The sequence below is a fragment of the Electrona antarctica genome (assembly GCF_951216825.1).
Source record: "Electrona antarctica genome assembly, chromosome: 10".
Lineage (NCBI taxonomy): Eukaryota > Metazoa > Chordata > Actinopteri > Myctophiformes > Myctophidae > Electrona > Electrona antarctica.
The window spans coordinates 5,641,285-5,666,385 of record NC_136791.1 but is presented as its reverse complement, the minus strand read 5'-3'; the positions used below and the strand labels follow the sequence as shown (position 1 = coordinate 5,666,385).

The 25,101-nt window shown below is 43.2% G+C and overlaps 1 protein-coding gene across 1 annotated transcript in view; it reads right to left on the bottom strand.

Moving 5' to 3' along the window:
* Positions 1-25,101, bottom strand: part of plpp4 (phospholipid phosphatase 4) — a gene marked incomplete at both ends in the record, with an annotated part of 123,931 nt that overhangs the window by 48,037 nt on the left and 50,793 nt on the right. Inside the window, one exon of the mRNA XM_079511791.1 lies at positions 7,647-7,755. Coding sequence (XP_079367917.1) covers positions 7,647-7,755 — 109 coding nt within the window. The remainder of the gene's footprint in view (positions 1-7,646; positions 7,756-25,101) is intronic.

The following is a 25,101-nucleotide window of genomic DNA, read 5'->3' as shown; positions in this document are numbered from 1 at the left end:
TCTATTCAGGGGAGGATATATGCCTAATCAAGTCAAACTCAAGGTGATGAAAACAAAATAATAAAATGAAATGGAAGGGAAAGATGTCCCTATTCTAAATATCTCAATGTAAGGTCAAGGGGTGGTTCGGGGATAATAAAGATTAAATGTTTACAATGGAGGGATATTCCAAATTCAGAGGTAAAATATGAATCAAATTTAAAATAATAAAAATATGATGAGGTGGGATAATGAATCCTAATGTAAGGCAATTTAGATTGTCCAAAGATGGGATAATTCAGTTTACATAATCTATATAATGAAGCAGATCTGGGATCTGGAAAATGAATAGTCAAAATACCATATTAATCAATTGAGGGGAGAAGGAATGATCAAATGAATCCTAATACTAGGTAGGGAAGGGTAACAGCGTTTTAGCAAAATACAGTGTCTTAGAAAAGAAAAACATGGAACAATTATGTGCATGGTGAAACATGAGTGGAATTCTAATTTGTTCCCGATGGGAAATCTATGGGCAGATGGCATAAGGCCTATACTGTTCTAGGGGGTCGGGCCTAATACTGTTTTTTAAACGGTTCTGAGTGGGTCGGGGTCTAAGGGCAAACCCTAAATTTAAGGGAAAAGGGATCTCGAGGTCGACAACACATTCCTTCACTATTCTCCATCACTTCTTGTTGACCTCTAGATTACTCTGTCCCGGGTTTGTTCCCACCCACGAAACCACCAGAAATCCGTATCTGTGAGATAAAAACAGAAAGACAAAAAACAAACTGGTGAATGAAATGAAACAATAATACTAAACAATTCATCAACAGGGTAAACAACAACAGGGTATGGTTTAAAAATGAAAATGACTGATCTACCAACCGCGCATGTTACACAGCTATGGTGAAAGTAGGGCGTGTAGGTAGACAGGGTATGGTTTAAAAAATTAAAATTAAAATAATAATAAAAAAAATAATATTAATATTTGTACTTCTCCTGACCGTTCTTACAGTACGTATTTCACAGTTAATATGGAGGGAGGGTACTTAGAGAGACAGACGCTCTCACAGCACGCATTTCACAGTTATATGGAGGGAGAGTACTTAGAGAGACAGGTCAAGGAGAGAGAGATAGAGAGAGAGAGACCCAGCGTTCTACGTACGCATTTACACAGAGATAAACAACTGGAGGGAGGTTACGTAGAGACAGGGAGAGAGAGAAAGATATCTCAAGAAGAAAACAAAGTATTCTATTTTTTTTCTATTTAATTGTTTTCTATAATACTGGTGCAGTGATTAATCCGTTAACACAGGAAACACAGCTTGATGATGACAGAATAAACGCACAAGTCTATTTTGCCCTGTATTTGCACTGGACTTTAAGACTATCATGCATAATATGGCATGGCATTGCAAACACGGACAGAAATAAACAAAATGTAGGTCATCACTCCTAAAAACACACATGTATGCTAATGTACTTATCAAATACGCTATTAATGACGTAGCTAATGTCACGTATAAGATGCCAAAAAAGAAATTGTGAGATCACAAGTTCTACCTGTAGGAGCCTGCAGAACTCGTTCCAGGCAGAGAAAAAGAGAGAGTAGAGTACAAATAAAAATAAAATAATAAGTATTATAATAATAGGGAATTTAAAATGTCTTGGGAATGAATGGTTGACACCACTCAAAAATAAATGAAATTAAATAATACAAAATAATAAATGAATTTAAATCAATAAGGGGATTGGTTGAAATCAATAATAAATTGTCATGATAATGGGCCTTTAAATGGTCAAGGGGTCCTATCTAAAAATGAAAAACCATGGCACGGCCACTAGGCAATTATAAAGTGTATGAAATGATGATAAATGGCGGGACACGGAGCCTGACAGATAGATAAATCAATAGTAAATAGTCGTCGCGCATCCCTAATATTATCACTAATCATTAGAATGGAGGCTATACGCAAGTACCCGTACTGTCACACTCTAAAAAAAAAAAAAACAATCAAATGGTGTTTCACCCACACACATATACACATGAACACGGACAAACACATATGCATGCACACACGCACCCTGTGCGTAATTGTCTCAGCTACTGACACACGCACGAACGCATGCACACACACATAGACGAGGGCAACATATCCGCCCACAGGATAAACGTACTCACTCAGTCACTCTAAATACAAATAAAATTATGTACAGCGTAAATAGGTGACATTGAACGAATGGCACGCTACACACACACCCACATCATTCAACTATTAGGCCTAAAAGAAGAATAACTGTTCTACGGGACAACACACACATCCATTCCAACACAAGACAGTGATATACACAGCTACGCACGAACACGCACGCAGACAGACAGAGAGGCCCACAGGCAGATAGAGAAAAAGGAGAGAGTTGGAGCCATGCGTTATAACACGCACGCACACGCACGAAGGAGAGCCTGTTGCTCTCCTCCCTAAATTCCTTAGATAAGGAGCCTACACACTCTAAAATCATTAGTGTCATAAAAACCGAACACTACTATAAGGTACAATGTAAAAGGGGTGATAAAAGAAATGGTGTAATCAAATGGTGAAAGGAATCACAGACCTTTTTTTACGGTATAAAAGAACCTTTCTACTCTCGCACCCCGGCCGAGGTTTGAGAGAAAGAAGACTATAAATTAAGTAACATGTATGGGTTCCTACAGCGATATATCAACATAAAACAAGACAAATGATAACCGCATGCTGAAAGGCAAACATATTATAACAGATAAGAAATCGAAGGAAAGCAGATAGATAAAATAGAATTAGGACGCAGCGCCCGCGGAGCGTTGCCTCCTGAACATTTAAAGTGGAGAAGAGTAATGTGACTGAGACATGTTCAGGGATTAAGTCCCAGACATGAATGTACGGCAATAAATTATAATAACAGAAAGGTAAAATACTTAACTTCAGAAAAGCAAGCAGGGAGAATCACGTAGGCAGACCGGACCCAGACAGAGGGCACCGAAGCGGAGAGGAACCGTCGTTCGGACAGACGACAGGAGGGTAGGGGGGGAAATCTGTGCAGGACCGTTCAAGCATCATGCTTCGTCCGTTCGTCCACAGATCCGCGGCTTGTATGTTCCCAAAAATGGGGAGGATCGGTTCCAGAACTGAACATGGATCGACCAAACCACTGCTCCAAAAATATGACCATGGACTTTGTTCTTCCGGCAGAAAATAAAAAATAAAAATGGGGGTGGTTCCTTTTTGTCGGAGGTGCTAATTAAATAAATTAGACTTATACTCGGAAAAAAGACGGTTCGAAATGGACCAATTTGATGGATTTATAATTAAGATAAAACCCATTTAGTTGCATATAAAATGCAGAAGGGACCAAAGATATAAAGGACTGTATTATACTGAATTACTGAGCCACACAGGGCTAAACTATAAAAAATACTTTAGAGAAAGTACTCAAAGAGTACACAGAAATACTCAGCACCACAACTAGGCCGAGAGCCTATGACCAAGTTAACCATTAGTTTTAAGCAGGAAATACTCTTTTAGAAAAATACCTTCAAGTCAATAAAAAGATGAAACCACCAGGAAGAAGGATTGTCCAGTCAGCAGATTATGGTTTAGTTCTATTCATTTTCAGATCAGAGAGACAGAACAGATCCGCATACAGCCAAATTACTCTCCCCTGTACCACCAAAAGGGCACAGGGTAGTCTCTGACGAACAATTCATTTCAAAGGCTATTCATACTGTAGAATACGTTATTGTTGATACACATTTCATTGGCTGACTACACAGTTAATTTCCACTTTGCCACGCTGGCACTAGGTGTCGAACGCTGATTGGACCAGCACATAGATGATGGGACTGATATTGGGACAACTTCCTTAGTTTCCGTCATGAAAGCCATAGACCGGGAAAGCGTGGACGCTGGCGTTGCCAGGCAACCTGTTGATAACATTCTTTCCCTGCTAGCAGAGACAGAGAGAAATACTCCTATCTACTTTCTCACTGGGCACCAAGGTCAAATGCATGTAGTGTCTCAAATCAAAATAGACCTCTCAGTATTGCAAGTTAACTTTCGTGGCTACAGGCAGACAGTAAAACTTAACTTGGCGTCAGGCAACCCATAATATAAATGATAAAATAGGGCTGAGATGATTAGGCCTGTGGAGGGTGATAAAACTGATGGTCAAAGGGCAAGATGACAAAATATGAACACTTGACACATGTCCACAAAAAATACCAAAGTAGCAGATCTACAGATCCATCACATGTGTAACCGGAATACATGAAAATGAGAAACTCTTGGGGCTGGAAGGATCCAGGCTAGTAATGAAAGTCTTAGTGAAATGTCACGTACGTGACTGGTAATCATTCCAGACTATTTTTATTCCCTGATAAATTTAAACCATTTCAGGGCCATTTTCAGTAAAATGACATGGATGGGGAACATCTGCCGGGTGTCAGCATTCAGAACACTTAACCCATTCAGGCCTGACGTCGAAATAAAAAAAAAAATCTTCTAAATCCTCCACTTTTCTGAAATAAATATTTTCACGATTTTTCAAAAATAGCAGACCTACAAGCTCGTAGCGCGCCACTCGGTGGCATGCTATGAGCTTGTAGATCTGCTATTTTTCAATAGCTAAATTACAACATAATGTTTAAAACACCAAAAGGGGTTCCCGCCCAGAATTGGTTAACGTAAAGATTCATATCATCACCAGGGGTGTCTTCTCTCTGCCACTGACATCCTAGCTGCCTGTCATTGTGAGACATCCATTGGCGTTCACGTTTGTGGCTTCTGTCATAATTCTTTATGGAAGAAATAATGGAATATATACTGTAGTCAGTGCATTTGTGTGCCGCTTTTGGTTAGCCCATCGGGTGGTAAATGGTAAATGGTAAATGGTGCATTTATATAGCGCCTTTATCCAAGGCGCTTTACATAGATTGTGCATTACATTCACCCATTCACACACACATTCATACACTGATGGCGGTGGAAGCCATGCAAGGTACCAACCAGCACATCAGAAGCAATTTGGGGTTCAGTCAGTGTCTTGCCCAAGGACACTTTGACATGTAGACAGGAGGAGCTGGTAAATGGTAAAATGGTAAATGGTGCATTTATATAGCGCCTTTATCCAAGGCGCTTTACATAGATTGTGCATTACATTCACCCATTCACACACACATTCATACACCGATTGCGGCGGAAGCCATGCAAGGACCAACCAGCACATCGGGAGCAATTTGGGGTTCAGTGTCTTGCCCAAGGACACTTCAACATGTAGACAGGAGGAGCCGGGATTCGAACCGCCGACCCATGGATCATTGGACGACCTGCTCTACCTCTTGAGCCACAGCCGCCCCGGGTGACTAATGATTGTTAAGGGAAGCTTGGTTAACAATATTTATATTAAGCTATAATAAGAGACCTTTTGGTTGTACCGTTTGTGGCAAAAGCTTGTAAATATCCCAAGACCCAGACAGGAGAAAACCCTTTACCTGTACTTTTTGTGGCTGTCGGCCACCGGACTACTTGGGAACGATGCAACTTGGGAACCTAATAATCCCTGTTGTCAACTTGTCATAGCATCCATTTTAACTGTCTGTCTGTGTCCCACATGGAGATCTATGTATCTGTCTGTCTGCCTGTGTGTGAAGAGTGCAAACTGACTGTGAAAAGTGGACTGGTTAAGTAATCAATTGGCAGGTGTGGGGTTGCCATGGCAATCAATTGGCTGAGGCAGAGGCTGGAAATTGCACAGGTGAGGGGATTTAGGCTGATTAGGCCCACTGGCAGAGCCTGACCAGAGCCTTTTGTGGTGGTTCTGGAGAACAGTCCGTCCGGGAACTGCACTCCCTGCGGGGGGGGTGGAAGGCGTGTGTCGATTTTGAAGTCGGTGGGGCAAACGGTTCTCGAGTTACGTGCATTACAACCGTACACACACACGCAGACAGACACACACACAGACACACACACACACACACACACACACACACACAGAGACACACACAGACACACACACATAGACGTGGTGCATTTATAGTAGGATTCAACTTTATGATTAATGTAATTGTATTCAGCTCATGGAGAGTGATGGCTGCTTGCTTGATGCAGTGGAGAATGGTTGTTTATCCATGTAATAGTTCTGTGTACGACCAGCCTCATCCACATCATTAGCATCCCATTTGTTCCCAGGGCAACCCGTGTAATTAGGTTGTAGCAAGCAGACTATGTCAGGCATTCACCTTATACTGTAGCTGTTACAACAAGTCAATCTTGCTCTAACATTGTGCTCACTCAACTGTGCCATTTTAGATGTTGTGCCTTCCTATGAACTGGTTGTCATTGGAGGGCGTGACTTTGATTTTCTTTTTACAAGTGCATTATGTTTGAGAGGCTGAACATCTGGTTGGGTTTTTATCGTTCATTTGCTAAGCCAATATGATCGTGTTCACAACAAAAACTTGACTCCCCATCCAAACTTAAAACTGACCTAAAAACACATCTGTTTCTCGAAATAAAATAGGGCTTATAGAAAATGTTATTCCCTAATAGCTTGTCCCCAGAGATGCAAACAACTTACTCCCTCCCACTTGCTCCGAGGCAGCTAGGGGCCCTGTTTGAGTGGCAATGGCATCCTCTAAAATAACAGAAGTACGTTTATGTTTTCCATCTATTGCAATACTTGCCATCCCCATGCAGTCAGGATGTGGTGATGCTGGCATTTCCTTGTTGTACGCATGCAGTACTGTAATATCTAAGAGGCTGCAGGCAGACATTATTATTGTGAAGCAGCTTTGTACTTCGAGTTGAAGTATTTATAAAGATTGCTCTTTCCATTTGGAATGGATCATCTGGGTTTGTCCTGTATAGAGGGGCCTTTGCCACTGAAACAACAACCATAGCAATTTTTGCAGCACCATTCACAGATTGCTCTCTTGACAGCAATGCCACTCTCTGTGTGAGACTTACACAGCTCTCGGTAACGGGTTTCCCATAGTCTATTTATTGGCAAGGACCTACTCGAGCAGCGACGAAAAGTGTTTTAGAATATTGATCTACCAAAATGATTTCTGAGCATGTGGTTGCTAAGACATCAACAGTGGCAAAGGCTGAACAGAGGCTGAACAGAGGCTCAATAAATATTTTCACAATTTTTCAAAAATAGCAGACCTACAAGCTCGTAGCGCGCCACTCGGTGGCGCGCTATGAGCTTGTAGATCTGCTATTTTTCAATAGCTAAATTATAACATGTTTAAATCACCAAAAGGGGTTCCCGCCCAAAATGGGTTAATCTTACGGCCCTAAAAAGTCATAATGCTAGAACAAGGATGTCTTCATATTATGCATGTTTACAATAAAAGTAGCTGATCTCAGTGTGAGACTTACACAGCTCTCGGTAACGGGTTTCCCATAGTCTATTTATTGGCAAGGACCTACTCAAGCGGTGACGAAAAGTGTTTTAGAATATTGATCTACCAAAATGATTTCTGAGCATGTGGTTGCTAAGACATCAACACTGCAGGCTCGGTGGCAGTGACAATAATATGGCCGGTGGGGAGGTCTCTGACAGTATTGATGATCAACTTGTGAGAATTGATTATAGGAGAAATGTGTAATGAGAGAGAGGCTACTTACGAACATCACCCTTTTGGGTATGTGATCTGACTCCACCAGAGGGTTCTTGTACAGCCAAAGCTCTTCTGGTTGGATAACTCTCTCAAAGGGCTCCAGGAACTCCGTGAATCTGTGGCACAACATAATAAACAAAATGATTAATGTTGCTGTTTTGCATAATGTTTTCCAAGCTAATTGTGTTCAGCTGTTGTTCTCTATTTGTTTTGCGCATAGGGATCCAAAAAAATAATAGCATAAGTCGAGAGAGAATACACAAATAACACAATGCATGGTGAACGCTCTGGCCAATACACGTTAGTATAGCAGCCTGAAGAATCGGATTAAAAATGTGCACACAAATAAAATACAAGGCTGAGCCTTGTTTTCAATATTCCTCTAATAACAAATGTTGTTTGTCCATGTATTGCTATTTGGATGTTGTTGTTATTCTCCCCTCTGCTCTCTGCCCTCTGCCTGTCACTCATTTCCACATCATCACTCAGCTGTCAATCATTCCATAAGTCGGTCAACTCCGCCTCTCACCACCGGTTGGTCCTCCAGACCTGCACTCATCGCTCCATCAATTAGCCTACACCAGTAAGACGCCCTGAGGGCGAGAACAGACTGCTGGCCGAGCGCTGGCGCTTTGGCATGGGGGGTCAGATCAACATATGGAATGAATGGCCATATATGGAGTGTGTCTTGAGTGTACACTGTACAGGGTTAGGACTGGTTAGGACTCCTAACCGGCGGCGGTGGCTCAGGGGTAGAGTGGCTGGATGGTAATCGCAAGATTGCCGGTTCGAACCCGGGCTCCCCCAGAGTTGGTGTCGAAGTGTCCTTGAGCAAGACACTGAACCCCTAATTGCTCCTGATGTGCTGGTTGGTGCCTTGCATGGTTTCCGCTGCCATCAGTGTATGTGAATGTGTGAATGTAATGCACAATCTATGTAAAGCGCCTTGGATAAAGGTGCTATATAAATGCACCATTTACCATTTACCTAACCAGAATTCAACTCAGTTTTGTAACGTTTCTTGAACAGCCAGGCGTATTACAGGGAAGGCTAGATTATTTCCGGGGTACCCTTTACTGCAGTGGAGCTTTGGCCTTATAGTATTATTTATCCCATAAGACATTGACCAATTTCAAAAGTATTTGAGAATGGAGTTCCTTAGGCCACTGTCAGCATCCACCTCCTTGTGGTTGAATAAACCCTCTCCACTCTCCTAAACATTACTTGCCCTTGATCAAGGAGCACTAAGCTCCAGAGGAACTCCAATGTGTCAAGGAATGTGAAGTGGTTGTGGCTGAACAAGATTGTAAAGTAGTCTCCCCTCAAAGACATTTTATAAGCAAGACTGAAGAGTGTAAAAGGCCCACTAGTGGTCCCTAGACACAGTGCTTTGACCCGACCAAACTAGTTTCAACTGACACAAGTGTCCCCTCCAGTGTCAGCCCCCCCTCCCCCCAACCCATCCACCTTCCCTGTCGTATCCGAGACTCTGGACACATCCTAGTCTATAGCACTATGTGGACTCGTGCGGTATGGCCACTGGACTTGTGGAATATGGTCTCTGGACCTTAGTTTAGCACTTTGTGCATTGGGCCACGTGCAATAAGGCCAATTATGGTCAGATCATTTTTTTTTCTTTTTTTTCTTTTTTTTTTAAATGACTTCTGCTCAGCCCATATCTACTTTACTACTGTAATTAATGTATCCTCCTCCTTACTGACATGTTTGCACTATTGGTGAGATGCAACAATACTTTTCGCTGTGCTGTACTTGTACTGTACATTGACAATAAATTGAATCTCATCTCATCAAGCCCAGTGGAGCTAAAAATAGGGTGTTGGGGTGAGGGTGGTTGGGGGTGGTATATATTGTAGGCCTATTTGCTGAATGATTCACATTACAGCAAAAGCTTTAAATTGAATGAAAAATAAAGTGCCAGATACTGAAAAGTACTGTTAGAATAGAGGAAAGACCATTGGGTCACCAAAATCTATACATTTCATTATGCAACATGTAAATTAGATTAAAACCAGTTATGTGTGCAAAGTAAGTAGGTAGGAGGAAATGCCGTAAGGTCACTCAAATTGTTAGGTTATTTCCTCCAGGGAGTATGCATGAATGCACACAGAAACCTTCATGGCAATCTGCCCATTACGCTTTTAAATATCTTGTGTGAAAGTGGAAATTGTGGCACTAGAGGAAAATAAAATATCAGTATAGGGGTCCTCCACTGCGATGAGAATAATGCACACCAAATTCCATCGCAATCAAACCAACCAGTATAGTTTTTGAGATGTCTCGCACTGGATGAATGGATGGACCAAGAGGAATTCACCCATTTTGACCTGAGATCAGATTCTAAAAATGTCTTCTACATCCTGAAAAAGCTATGTGTCAGTCGTTCTTCAATTTTTCAAAAATAGCAGACCTACAAGCTCGTAGCGCGCCACTCGGTGGCGCGCTATGAGCTTGTAGATCTGCTATTTTTCAATAGCTAAAGCATAACATAATGCTAACACCAAAAGGGGTTCCCGCCCAAAATGGGTTAATCTTACGGCCCTAAAAAGTCATAATGCTAGAACAAGGATGTCTTCATATTATGCATGTTTACAATAAAAGTAGCTGATTACAAAGCAAATGAAAAGAAAACCTTGTAGAAGTACAAAACAATACTCTGCGTTCTAGCGGTATCTCTCTGCTGATTAGCAGCAGTGGAAAAGTATACTGTAATTTAGAAATACTTCGTTATAAATAAAAGTCCAGAATTCAAAATGTATGGTGTACTTGAGTAAAAGTACAAAAGTAAAGTATTGGCGTCAAAATGTACTTAAAATACCAAAAAGGAAAAGTACTCATTATGCAGGATGTCTGAAAATATCAGATCTACAAGCTCACAATGTGTCACACCGCAACGCATTGTGAGCTTGTAGATCTGATATTTTCAAATGGCTGAAATGTATATAGCGTTGAAGTGGTTACTACATGTTTTGTATTAATAATCAAAATCTACAAAGTAGACTATTGACTAAAGTTTTCAATTAAATGTAATGGGGCCTCTGACTAAAGTTTTCAATTAAATGTAATGGGGCCTCTAAGATGTAACAGAGTAGAAGTAAAAGTACTGGAAATTCTCAAGTAAAGTACAAATACCTCAAAAATGTATTTAAGTACAGTATACTTAAAGGAGCATTCAGTGATTTGGAAAACCACCCAGTCCGCCCCGGTAACAAAATGTGCACATGCACACGCTCTACAGTGGGGGGAAGTGCAACAGCATGTGCACCAAGACCCGCCACCACACATGATTGGAGGAAGGCCCCTCTCATCCTGATTGGATGAAGGCTTTGCCACCCGCCACCAAAACTGAAACTAGGGTTTTTAGACCCCAGGGGCTCACTGGGGACTGGGAGGAACTCCTTATATGGTCAGCACACTCTATAGTAGGGAGGATTATCCAAATAAAAAGAAAAAATAAGTGATATTTGAATGAAGCGAAATCACTGAATATACCTTTAAGAAAATGTATTTAGTTTCTTTCCACGATGATGATTAGTATGCAACATCTTCGAGAACAGTGGCTCATTTTACACCTTGCAGAGTCTCCGCGCACGATTCACTTCAGCCACGTTACAGTTAACCTAAACATCACCAAATAAATTACACCGTGCTAATGACACGATTTGCTTCATGAATAACTCACCCCTCACCGCCGCTATACCCTCCCTGCTCATCTGTTGTTCAGACTGACTGAGAACGTTATTGAAGTCCCAGAGGATTATGAGCTGATAGTGAGATAGTCAGGGAAGACATATCACGCACACACACACGCACGCACACACACACACACACACACAGAGTGAGCCTCCGCTGCATACCAAGTCATTAATTACTGCCTGCATTTAAATGAAAAAAATCAAACTAATGATTGAACAGACTCTCACAGGCTAAGCAGAAACAGATGAAGAGTGATGTGATGCGGAGGGTGTCTGCATGGGTGGGTTTCATTTTGCTCCCCACACAATCATTGCACTTGAAGTAAATAAAAGTTCCATCAAAGCTCAAGCCAAACTGACAATTGTATTCCAGTCTCTGCAGGGCTACATTCTGGGCTAAATGTAAAGTTGTGTAAGGAGGTAGAATTCCGACGCTTTGATGCATCAAAGGTAACTTTAAACTTTAACTACTTTAACCCATTATTCGGTTTACTATTTGCGCTACGAGTTTGTACGTAGATCTGCTATTTTTGGAAAATCGTGAAAAGGTGGCGCAAATCTTTGAATATATTCTTTCACAGCGAACGTTTTTAACTCAAAACTTTGCTTCTGGGGGGTCCCTGGAACAACATATTTTCAGATGGGGGTCGGCGGCCAACTACAATATCATTTTTGAGGTTCTTGACATGAAATAGTTTGAGAAGCTCTGATAGCCATATAGAAACATAGTTTTTTCAGAAAACTGTCATGATTTAGAACAGGGGTTCTCAACGTTTTTGTCTGGGGACCCCCGGAAATGCTTTGGCGATGTATCGTGGTGCCACACCGACCGTCCACCCAAATATTTTTTCAGGAGCTCTCGCTCACGAGCCACACGCACATGCATCGACTTAAAAACAACCTCAAGTTCACACCTCAACCAAATTGACAAAGGCTGCCAACTGCCGAGTGTCACATCAATTACCACGGCCTGGTCTGGGAGCTGCACTACCCGAGGAAAGATCAGTGCATTCAGCGGAGCGCATAATGGGAGGAAGGTCCCCGAGCTCCAGGGACTGTACAACAAGCGGTGCGTAGCCAAAGCCAAGCGCATCATCAAGGACAAACACCACCCAAGACACAAACTGTTCAAACCCTCACAACGCCCGCGGAAGGGCAAGGGGGCCTACATCTATCGCAGTAGTAGTAGTAGTAGTCTGATTGCTGAAACATCATGGCATGAGTCTGTCATCAGAACGCTGAGCAAGGCATGAGTCTTGCTCATGCCTGATGACAGGCGATGTTGTTAGGCTGGCCCTAGACCTGTTGTGCTCTTCCTGAACCTACTGAGGATTATACCAGGGACTCAGGTAGGCTACTGGGTAAATGTGTTTTAGTGTTTTTTTGTTTTTAAGCTAAGAGACCTTTTGGTTGTACCATTTGTGGCAAAAGCTAAGTATCTAAGAGCCACACACAAGAAAACCCATTACCTGTACTTTTTGTGGTAAAAGCGCTCAAACTTTCATTATTTTTTCTGCCTTGATCTCCTTACCCCCTCCTCTTCCGTTTCTTAGTTTTTCTTGGAAAAATGACACGATGGGAACATAATCAGATTATGTTCCCATCGTGTCACTCAGTATTTTGTGTCACTTTGTATATTGTACAAAAAAAGAAAAAAATCACTAATAATAAAGCTGTTTCTGATTCTGATTAACATAGGAAGCCTGTATGCATATCAAGGGTCCATTGTGTGACCCACAGGGCGGCCTTAGGAATCTGGAGGCCCGTTTCATGACCAAATGAGGCCCCCATAGCCATATACAGTATACCTATGACACAATTATTCTGTTGATACAGGAGTATTGACACATAGTTTTGACTCATACCTGGGACAAAGAATCTCATACCTGGGACAAAGAATCTCCACTTCAGTTGCACTCACATACACCAAACTTTCCAGTCTTATTCATAACTATATTCTGCAGATATTTACAGATGGGTTTGTTGATATATCATTCACAGCCTGATTTACATCACATTTTATACCTAAAAACATGCCGAAAATTGGGTTTTTTATGCCTGTTGACACTATTTTCTGATTTGTGGAGTGATTAGAGATATCTAAAATCCCTTCTGTAATTTTCTTTGTCTCTAATATGTCAACAAAATGAAACAATCATTTTGAACCTGGCTTTATCCGATCTTCAGATTTATCGTCCCGAAATGTAATTAGCGCATATAATGCCTAATTTGCATATTTAAACATATAATTTCAGAAAACTTGTAATACAAAAAATCTTAGTTTTAATATAAGTAATCAACTGGAGAAGTTTCATTGTGATAGCTATTAGTTAACCTGTTTTCCCTATTCACCTACCATGTCTCGCCTTAAGAGCAACATGCATGAAATTCCCTGCATACAAAGTGGAATGAATCAATTAAAATGAAACTGAAAGTAACGTTCATGGACATGAGAATGAGATAATAACCTTCCTAAAATAAGAAATAGCATCAAAATGGATGAATGCAATCCACACATTCTTTTTGCCTTGCCATTCAGATTAGATTTTCGCCTCACGTTTCCCTTATTCCCATACGGTACTTCTTTAAAACTTCATCAAAAGACACTGCAATACTAGGCCCAGAGCCAAACACAGTCAGTATTAACCCATTTTGACCTGGGAACGATTCTGCAAATGTCTACTAAATCCTGACTTTTCTTGAAAAAGCTATGTTTTTCTATGTCAGTCGTTCTCAAACACTTTCATGTCACTTTTCACGATTCTTCAAAAATAGCAGACCTACAAGCTCGTAAGTGCCACGCTATGAACTTGTAGATCTGCTATTTTTCAATAGCTAAAGCATTGCATAATGCAAACACCAAAAGGGGTTCCCGCCCAAAATGGCTTAATCATTACGTTGTTATTCCAGCAATGGTGCCTGCGTCCGTAGCTGAAATGAATGTTCTTTCTATTGTGATTTAGGAGACCAATATCTCAGCAACAAGAGACAAGGGATACATTTCCATTAATCTGTGTGAAGGTGAAAGGACAGTGAGTGTTGATCATCATGCCATTAGAGGAGGTTATATCAGATGTGCTGAGACACTAATGACAGACTCCGGATGCACCTCAATATCACATGCAGCTGTGGAGTAATTGGATGATGTGCTTCGGTTCAAAGCACTACTGTGTGTGTGTGTGTGTGTGTGTGTGTGTGTGTGTGTGTGTGTGTGCGTGTGCGTGTGCGTGCGTGTGTATGCATGCATGCATGCGAGTGTGAGCGCGTGCGTGCGTGCGTGCGTGCGTGCGCGCGTGTCTTTTCATGGTTCAAAGTTTCTTTATAGCGATGTCCTGTTTACAGATACATAAAAGTACAATAGTGCGTGCTTGCATGCTGTGTACTGTCGTGGAAAAATATATAAATGTCCATGCAAAAGGTGAATGCATAAGCTGTATTTGATGTATGTATAGCAAGCAGATCACAGCCGACTCCGTCATTAGCTGTTCTTTGACAAACAGCTTTAGTCTAACATTTCTCGGTTGATATTATCTGGGTGCAACTGAGCATGTTTGTAGCAGAGGCCAGAGGATGGCTTTCATCAGAGTTGCATCATGATGCTGCTGGCCCCCCCAGACAGCTAAAAGCAGAACCACGTACGGGGTGCCGGTTGGCTCAGCCAGTTAGTGTGTGTGTGATATATGCTCCTATAGTGAGTGTGAGGACCCACATTTGAATCAGCCAACATCTGGCAGAGAATGAAAACTTGCAATCCATCACACTAACATAAATGGTAAATGGTGCATTTATATAGCGCCTTTATCCGAGGCGCTTTACATAGATTGTGCATTACATTCACCCATTCACACACACATTCATACACCGATGGCGACGGAAACCATGCAAGGCACCAACCAGCACATCAGGAGCAATTAGGGGTTCAGAGTCTTGCTCAAGGACAACCTTGCGGTTGCCATCCAGCCACTCTACCCCTGAGCCACCGCCGCCTCTTAACATAATTAAATAATGATTATATTACAAATATTAATAATAAAATAAAGATCTATATTTCTTGTTAAAGCCATGTTATTGCGTTGTAATGCTTTTTAAAGCACATGGTCATCGATTTTGAAAAATCTAGCAAGAAAACTAAATCCCTGGACTGGAGAAATGATTATATTCAAACATCCATGGCTTATTAACTGTTACTGTGTAATAATGTTTAGCCAACATTGACTCAATTATTCAAGTACGTCCATTAACTTTAGCTTAATAGAGAACAAAGGAGTGCTTTGGGATATGGAAGCTGTGAGTGCAATATTGAAGGTGCTCTTTCTGAAAGTGGTGTATTGATTTAACTAGACATTACCTGTTCTGAATATATGAACACCAAAGTATGTATAATGTGGGTAATGCGATGTATTAGATCACATTACTGATTGGGAAGGAATTGTCCTGTCTCACTATAGCGCACGTAGGCTACGCTATCGCAAACAACACAAACAACACAAAAGCATGTTTTTGCAATGAACGTTTTAAATTTCCGCATTTGCAGCGCCCCCTATGGGCTCTCCGTTGATTAAACCACCCTCGACATGTGAAATAAATTTGTGGTGGATTGGACATTCCGTTGGTGATTATTGTGTAATTTTTTGTAAAACAGGCCCCTCCCACTAACTTTGGATGCCGATTACAGCCGAACGATAGGGACTATGAAAATTCTGCCCGTGGTATTTTAATCGGATAGGTCCAGAGATAATGTGTACCGTTTTATGTGAGATTTGCACAAAAGTTGTAGGTGGAAGAGCAAAAAGTGTGTTTTGAAGAAAAGTAAAAATGGCGGAAAATCTATCCTGACGCAAATTGCCGTGGCGGCTGTGGCCTATAGAGCGTCGCAGTCCCGCCCCCTACCAGGGCCCAGGAAATGATTCCCCATTCATTTTTCACATAGACATTTCAAAAAGTATTTATTTAAAGACCTTTGAGCCTCGTACAAAGCCAACTCGAGTTGTGACAACAAACACAATTTTTCGGGCCGAACAAATAATTAGAAAGAAGAAGAAAACGGCAGGTTAAACACTTTTTTTTAATGTTTTTCTTCTTGAACTCACTTGATGTGAGTTTTCGCATTTTCCCATGTAAGTGGATGGGAAATTTGAATGCACTAATAAATTAATAATTCATCGATAATTTGTTATGTGAAAAAAGGGCTTCGTTAAGACCTCAATGCCTGTGTGAAAAGTCGGAGTGATCGGTGCAGCCAGTGAGGAGCTACGACAGTGTTTCAGACATTCATTAAGACAGACATTGAGTGAATTATAGTATGATGATATGATATGATATGATGATGATGATGATGATGATGCATTACTGCAAAGATTCAAGGCATTATCTTAAAAGTAATAAATAATTCATATTAATATCAATCCTTCGATCTCACAATTTCTATTATTGTCTATTTCTCATGCACCCTCGAGTGTAATATTGATTATGCAACAGTTACCAACAGTGCAGTGGCAGAAATTCCAATTCCAATACATGCTCCGTCGTACGACCGTGCTGTGTGTCCAAAATAACTGATCTACAAGCTTACAGCGCATTGCGGTGGTGACACGCTGTGAACACCCTGAACAATAGTGTTGGAAATGTTACACTAAAACGATAATATATCTATAACCTAGAGTTACTTTAAAAAAAAAACTTATATTATTATTTATTTTTTTTAATAATTTTTATCTCACGATTTTGTAACCCATTTTTCACTCCTGTGTGAAAATGTGATCCTGGGCTCTACACGCCCTCGCCAACCTGGGGAGAGCAACGGACTTGAACTCATGCTTCCTTCATGCATGAGTGTCGAAGTCGCTCCTTTACACCTGACAGGGGGGAGTTTTCCTGGTTGGACGTAGCGCGTGGAGGGAACACGTTATTCCAACCAGTTCCTTTCCCCTCCATCAGGCGCCCCGGCTGGCCAGGGGGAGGCAGTTTAGAGACCAGGATTACTGCATGTTTTTTGTGAGGGTACCTACCCTAGGGGGACACAGGGAGAACATGCAAACTCCACACAGAAAGGCCCTTTCGCCAACCCCGCCTCGGGTATGGGCACTGATGACGCGGAGGAGGAAACACGCCGCCAGCGAAAAGTTATATTATTACTACGTATTACTCCCTGCCAACAGTATTACTTATTAGGCTACTTTCCTTAATTGTTCCTTAACTGTGAGTGGACGACCCAATTAAGCATTACACTTGTTTACAAGAGGGTCCACATGGTTCAATTCATCAAAACATTTAGAGACGAATTGCAGCCGTCCGTAGGTGCCCTTTGAGAGCGGTTTTGAAGGAGTCAAGGGATTCACATGTTGGTAGGGCGTTCCACTTTTTGGTGGCATAGGAGCGAAAATAATTTAGTCCCTTGTTTGTGCCGAATCTGGGTTGTACATGGTTCGTTGCACTCCCTCTAATGTATTGCATACAATGTCATGTCCCATCCAAGGGGGGGGGGGGGGGGGGGGGGGGTACCCATGGGCCAGAACAATGTCATGTCCCATCCAAGGGTTGGGGTACCCATGGGCCAGAACAAGGGGGTGGGGTACCCATGTCCCATCCAAGGGGGTGGGGTACCCATGTCCCATCCAAGGGGGTGGGGTACCCATGGGCCAGAACAGTTAGAGAACCCCTGCCTCAATGTATTCCCACAACAACCCATAACAATTTTCAGGTGTCAGGAATATTTGCTTCCTGACACCAGAGTGCATCATGGGAAATCAGCAGGCACACCCCCCAGTGTATTATCTCATTCTGACCTGAGATCAGATTCTAAAAACAGTTCTGACAGTTTTCTGAAAAATCTATGTTTCTATGTCAGTGGTTCTTCGATTTTTCAAAAATAGCAGACCTACAAGCTCGTAGCGCGCCACTCGGTGGCGCGCTACGAGCTTGTAGATCTGCTATTTTTCAATAGCTAAAGCATAACATAATGCTAACACCAAAAGGGGTTCCCGCCCAGAATGGGTTATACTGGAATGTCATTCAGCGTGCAGTATGTCACCATCAGCGTGCTAGCCAGGTCCGAACAGATTGGCTGTGGGTATCCAGCAATCATCCCATCCATCAGCATGATTAGTTCATGGATATCCATCACTGTGGACTAATCTACTGTACCAGCGGCCCCTGATTGGACTCCAAGCCAAAACTCCTGTGGGCGAGCATGGAATCCGCTTCGCGTTTGAGTAATATAAGGACGCGCTGTGATTGGCCAGTGCACTTGTGCAAGGACACGCTGTGATTGGCCAGTAGCCACTTTGAGGGGCAGTCGGGGAAAACGCTCTCGCCAGAACACTAATATTCTGTCCATATCGGGTCGCAACTCGAACGGGGCAGACTCGGCTAGACTGACTTTACAACGTTCAACATTGCAACTCTCGTGGCTCAAGTTCGCTTGAAATGGCGCCCCCTCTGTTGCGTTCTAAAACTGTACCTTATCCCCTACTACTAGTAGGAGGGGGGCATGACCATTTACTCAAACCCGAAGAGGATTCCATGCTCGCCTTCTGTGGATAGGCCACGAAGATAGACCATTAACAAGATAATAGACTCCCGATCCCGACGGCCTTTACTGCATGTCACTCCCCCATCTCTCTCCCCATTTCCTGTAAAATATATAAAATAAAGGCGAAAGCCACAAAAAAAAACATTTAACAAGATAATAGTCTATCTGTAAGTCCATTGGCGTATAGGCTACGTAAGAACCAATCGTTCCCGAGCCATGTGGCCCATATGGCACAAGCCTATTTTCTGTTTCCGTAGAGTGAGGCGGATTGATGTGCTAGCTCATCCCCCCGTTTGATGTACAAGTACACTATACACTAGTAAGTATGTCGCAGGGACTTACCCCATTCCAACCCTTGATGCTGAGTGCCAAGCAGGGAGGAATTGGTTCCTATTTCTTATAGTCTTCGTTATATGACTTGTCCGGGGAATTGAACCCTGCTTCACTGCGTTCCGTGAATTTGTTTTGTCACTTGCTGCGAAGCGAAGTGACAAAACAGATTCACGGAACGCAGCGAAGCAGGCTGGAAAGCAGGCTACTAATCTCCAGGGTGGATAATAACCACAAGGCCACTGAGCTGATGCCTTGAATAGTGTTCGTCAGATTGGTAGTTTATAGCCTCGGAAACCCAGACCATTTTATTTCCAGGGAGAAAGAAATAAGTCTGGGGCCGAGTCCACTTCAATTCGGCATACAGTAGCGCAAACGTCGATTTCTGATCGTCTGCACCTTTGTTAAATTGACGCACACACGTACACACACACACACTCCTCTCTCTCTCTCTGCATGTCGCTCTAATTAATTAGTCTCATGTCGCGCAGCTGCGTCTAGATTCTCCTGCCGGGAGCTGCCTATGCCATAGAAAGCATAGGTGGGTTCCGTTCCAGTCTAGGTAGTTTATGACCAGAGATTAACGCTAAATCTCCAAATAAAGCCATTTAACAGGAAAATGGTCTATGTGTAAAATCAGTGACGAAAGTCATCAATAAACAATGACGTGTTGACACTGGTATGGTTCTTTACCTTTTGGTGCTGGCAAACATTTGTATCACTTTGCAGCTCCTATACTGCTTCCCTGTATTGGGGATGTGCAAGTGCACTGCCAATTTCTCATCTGTTACTGATCCGTCTGGTTGTATATGCTCTGAGTAAAAATTTACTTATTCCCACCATTCAGGACACATACGACGGATATTGTTGTCAGCAAATCTGACAGGCGTATCAAAGATCCTACATCATGGGTTCCCAAAGTGGGGTCCGGGGACCCCTAGGGGTACTTGAGGGAGAGATCGTTAGGAAACAAATGTGTCTGTAACTCAGAGTGTACAAATGGAACCAAACGGACCCTAACGGGTCCATTTGGTTCCATTTGTACACTCTCAGAGTTAAATTAACAGTGGTTTTACAATATAAATTGTGGTACCAGAGATAGAAATGCCATTACATCGGGGGTCCGTAGCATAATGCGTGTGGAACTGGGGGTCCATGAAATTAATATGATTCGGAAAAACTGCTAGAGCCGTAAAAATCCTCCCTTATCGGGGTCACTGGCATATGTTTTCAAATGGGGGGGTCCTTATCGGGGTCACTGGCATATGTTTTCAAATGGGGGGGTCCTTATCGGGGTCACTGGCATATGTTTTCAAATGGGGGGTCCTTATCGGGGTCACTGGCATATGTTCTCAAATGGGGGGTCCGTGGCCTAATACATTTATTTTTGGGGGTCCTTGACACGAAAAAGTTTGGGAACCACTGTCCTACATCATCCTATAGCCATCCAATGCCATGCAGCCACAGCCTGTTTCAGATGTAACCAACTGGCAACTGGCTTTGTAGCCACAGAACCACAGAACCACAGAACCAAGGGCAAAACAACTGGCTTTGTAGCCACAGAACCACAGAACCAAGGGCAAAACAACTGGCTTTGTAGCCACAGAACCACAGAACCAAGGGCAAAACAACTGGCTTTGTAGCCACAGAACCACAGAACCAAGGGCAAAACAACTGGCTTTGTAGCCACAGAACCACAGAACCAAGGGCAAAACAACTGTCTTTGTAGCCACAGAACCACAGAACCAAGGGCAAAACAACTGGCTTTGTAGCCACAGAACCACAGAACCAAGGGCAAAACAACTGTCTTTGTAGCCACAGAACCACAGAACCAAGGGCAAAACAACTGTCTTTGTAGCCACAGAACCACAGAACCAAGGGCAAAACAACTGTCTTTGTAGCCACAGAACCACAGAACCAAGGGCAAAACAACTGGCTTTGTAGCCACAGAACCACAGAACCAAGGGCAAAACAAAATAGTAAAATTAAATTAAGCTTGGGAAATGCTAATTGTGACCGTAGCTCGCATTTACTATGAAAACCTGCATCTCCGGTCTGTTAGTCATGTCTCCATATATGGTCACGCCTCCATATCCCGCCTCATGACATCATGCCTCCATATATGGTCACGCCTCGTGACATCACGCCACCATAATAATATTATGGTGGTGTGATGTCACGAGGCGTCACATGCACTGCAGCACTGAAGTGATCTTCATGCTGTATATGGAGATCTCCATATACAGCAGGGGTGGGCAACTTTGACGATGGAGAGGGCCACTATATTTCCACACTCACTCCCTAGGGCCATATATTACTGTCGTAGCAAAAATAGCCGATCTACAAGCTCAAAACGCGTCGCAGCGTGACGCGCTTTGAGCTTGTAGATCGGCTATTTTTGCTATATTCGAATTGAAATCTTGAGTTTTTGCTATTTTTGAATTGGAATCCTGAAAATCAACATTTTTATGTAATTTCAAATGCCTTTAATTATACTTAGGAATAGTAACAGGTGAAACCAATATATCAGTATTCTGACATGAATCTGAGGGCCACATTAAGTGAAGGTGGGGGCCGCATGTGGCCCCCGGGCCGCCAGTTGCCCACCCCTGATATACAGTATGAAGAGCACGACACTGACCTCATCTAACCCTGGATAACCATACATGGAGAAGACTGGATCATCACCTAGATCTGCATGAGCCGGCCAGCAACTCATTGACCTCACACCTCAAACCCTTAGATCTTCATATACGGAGCTGACCTGTTCTGACATTCCATATGTTGATCTGACCTCATCAAACCCTGTACACTCAAGACACGCTCCATATATGGCCAGTACAGAATTCATGTTGATCTGACCTCCCATGCCAAAGCGCCAGCGCTCGCCCACAGGGCGTCTTAAGGTTCATACATACTCCAGTTCCCGCTGGAGTATGTATGCTTCGAGTGTTATCAGTGCATAGAATAGGCGTTATCAGCCATATCAGGACCATGCAATGGGGCCAGTATGGACATTTTCCACATACTCACTAGTATGAATGCAGCTTTACTGGTATATTGAAATCAGGCAATAAAGTGGTATAGCTAGTATAGCACGTGGCAATGATTCAATGGAGAGTATATAGCCTTGGGAGCTCAAAGTCACTCAGTTTGGATTAAACTATTATTCAATAGGTGAGGTTAAAAGTGTGTGTGTGTGTGTGTGTGTGTGTGTGTGTGTGTGTGTGTGTGTGTGTGTGTGTGTGTGTGTGTGTGTGTGTGTGTGTGTGTGTGTGTGTGTGTGTGTGTGTGTGTGTGTGTGTGTGTGTGTGTGTGTGTGTGTGTGTGTGTGTGTGCGCGTGTGCGTGCGTGCGTGTTAGAGACAGAGAGATAGCAAGTGTGCAGTGTATGTGCATGTACACGTCCTTATGAGCGGTGCAGCCGTGCATGTGTGTTTGTGCACTTTTTAAATACACCTACAGATGCAAAACAATTTCATCAGTATTGATCGTGTAATATACTACAGCGCAGGTTATACTGGCAACTCACACTGCTCTTATTGAACTACAGTCACACAGAATGTATTCAGGTACAGCTGGAGCAGCCCTTACATTACAGAGTCCACTTTAGTAGTCAGGTACAGCTGGAGCAGCCCTTACACTACAGAGTCCACTTTAGTAGTCAGGTACAGCTGGAGCAGCCCTTACATTACAGAGTCCACTTTAGTAGTCAGGTACAGCTGGAGCAGCCCTTACACTACAGAGTCCACTTTAGTAGTCAGGTACAGCTGGAGCAGCCCTTACATTACAGAGTCCACTTTAGTAGTCAGGTACAGCTGGAGCAGCCCTTACATTACAGAGTCCACTTTAGTAGTCAGGTACAGCTGGAGCAGCCCTTACATTACAGAGCCCACTTTAGTAGTCAGGTACAGCTGGAGCAGCCCTTACATTACAGAGCCCACTTTAGTAGTCAGGTACAGCTGGAGCAGCCCTTACATTACAGAGTCCACTTTAGTAGTCAGGTACAGCTGGAGCAGCCCTTACATTACAGAGTCCACTTTAGTAGTCAGGTACAGCTGGAGCAGCCCTTACATTACAGAGTCCACTTTAGTAGTCAGGTACAGCTGGAGCAGCCCTTACATTACAGAGTCCACTTTAGTAGTCAGGTACAGCTGGAGCAGCCCTTACACTACAGAGTCCACTTTAGTAGTCAGGTACAGCTGGAGCAGCCCTTACATTACAGAGTCCACTTTAGTAGTCAGGTACAGCTGGAGCAGCCCTTACATTACAGAGTCCACTTTAGTAGTCAGGTACAGCTGGAGCAGCCCTTACATTACAGAGTCCACTTTAGTAGTCAGGTACAGCTGGAGCAGCCCTTACATTACAGAGTCCACTTTAGTAGTCAGGTACAGCTGGAGCAGCCCTTACACTACAGAGTCCACTTTAGTAGTCAGGTACAGCTGGAGCAGCCCTTACATTACAGAGTCCACTTTAGTAGTCAGGTACAGCTGGAGCAGCCCTTACATTACAGAGTCCACTTTAGTAGTCAGGTACAGCTGGAGCAGCCCTTACACTACAGAGTCCACTTTAGTAGTCAGGTACAGCTGGAGCAGCCCTTACACTACAGAGTCCACTTCAGAAAGGTACAGCTGGAGCAGCCCTTACATTACAGAGTCCACTTTAGTAGTCAGGTACAGCTGGAGCAGCCCTTACACTACAGAGTCCACTTCAGAAAGGTACAGCTGGAGCAGCCCTTACATTACAGAGTCCACTTCAGAAAGGTACAGCTGGAGCAGCCCTTACATTACAGAGTCCACTTCAGAAAGGTACAGCTGGAGCAGCCCTTACATTACAGAGTCCACTTTAGTAGTCAGGTACAGCTGGAGCAGCCCTTACATTACAGAGTCCACTTCAGAAAGGTACAGCTGGAGCAGCCCTTACATTACAGAGTCCACTTTAGCAGTCAGGTACAGCTGGAGCAGCCCTTACATTACAGAGTCCACTTTAGTAGTCAGGTACAGCTGGAGCAGCCCTTACATTACAGAGTCCACTTTAGTAGTCAGGTACAGCTGGAGCAGCCCTTACATTACAGAGTCCACTTTAGTAGTCAGGTACAGCTGGAGCAGCCCTTACATTACAGAGTCCACTTTAGTAGTCAGGTACAGCTGGAGCAGCCCTTACATTACAGAGTCCACTTTAGTAGTCAGGTACAGCTGGAGCAGCCCTTACATTACAGAGTCCACTTTAGTAGTCAGGTACAGCTGGAGCAGCCCTTACACTACAGAGCCCACTTTAGTAGTCAGGTACAGCTGGAGCAGCCCTTACACTACAGAGTCCACTTTAGTAGTCAGGTACAGCTGGAGCAGCCCTTACACTACAGAGTCCACTTTAGTAGTCAGGTACAGCTGGAGCAGCCCTTACATTACAGAGCCCACTTTAGTAGTCAGGTACAGCTGGAGCAGCCCTTACATTACAGAGTCCACTTTAGAAGTCAGGTACAGCTGGAGCAGCCCTTACACTACAGAGTCCACTTTAGAAGTCAGGTACAGCTGGAGCAGCCCTTACATTACAGAGTCCACTTTAGTAGTCAGGTACAGCTGGAGCAGCCCTTACACTACAGAGTCCACTTTAGTAGTCAGGTACAGCTGGAGCAGCCCTTACATTACAGAGTCCACTTTAGTAGTCAGGTACAGCTGGAGCAGCCCTTACATTACAGAGTCCACTTTAGAAAGGTACAGCTGGAGCAGCCCTTACACTACAGAGTCCACTTTAGAAGTCAGGTACAGCTGGTGCAGCCCTTACACTACAGAGTCCACTTTAGAAGTCAGGTACAGCTGGAGCAGCCCTTACATTACAGAGTCCACTTCAGAAAGGTACAGCTGGAGCAGCCCTTACATTACAGAGTCC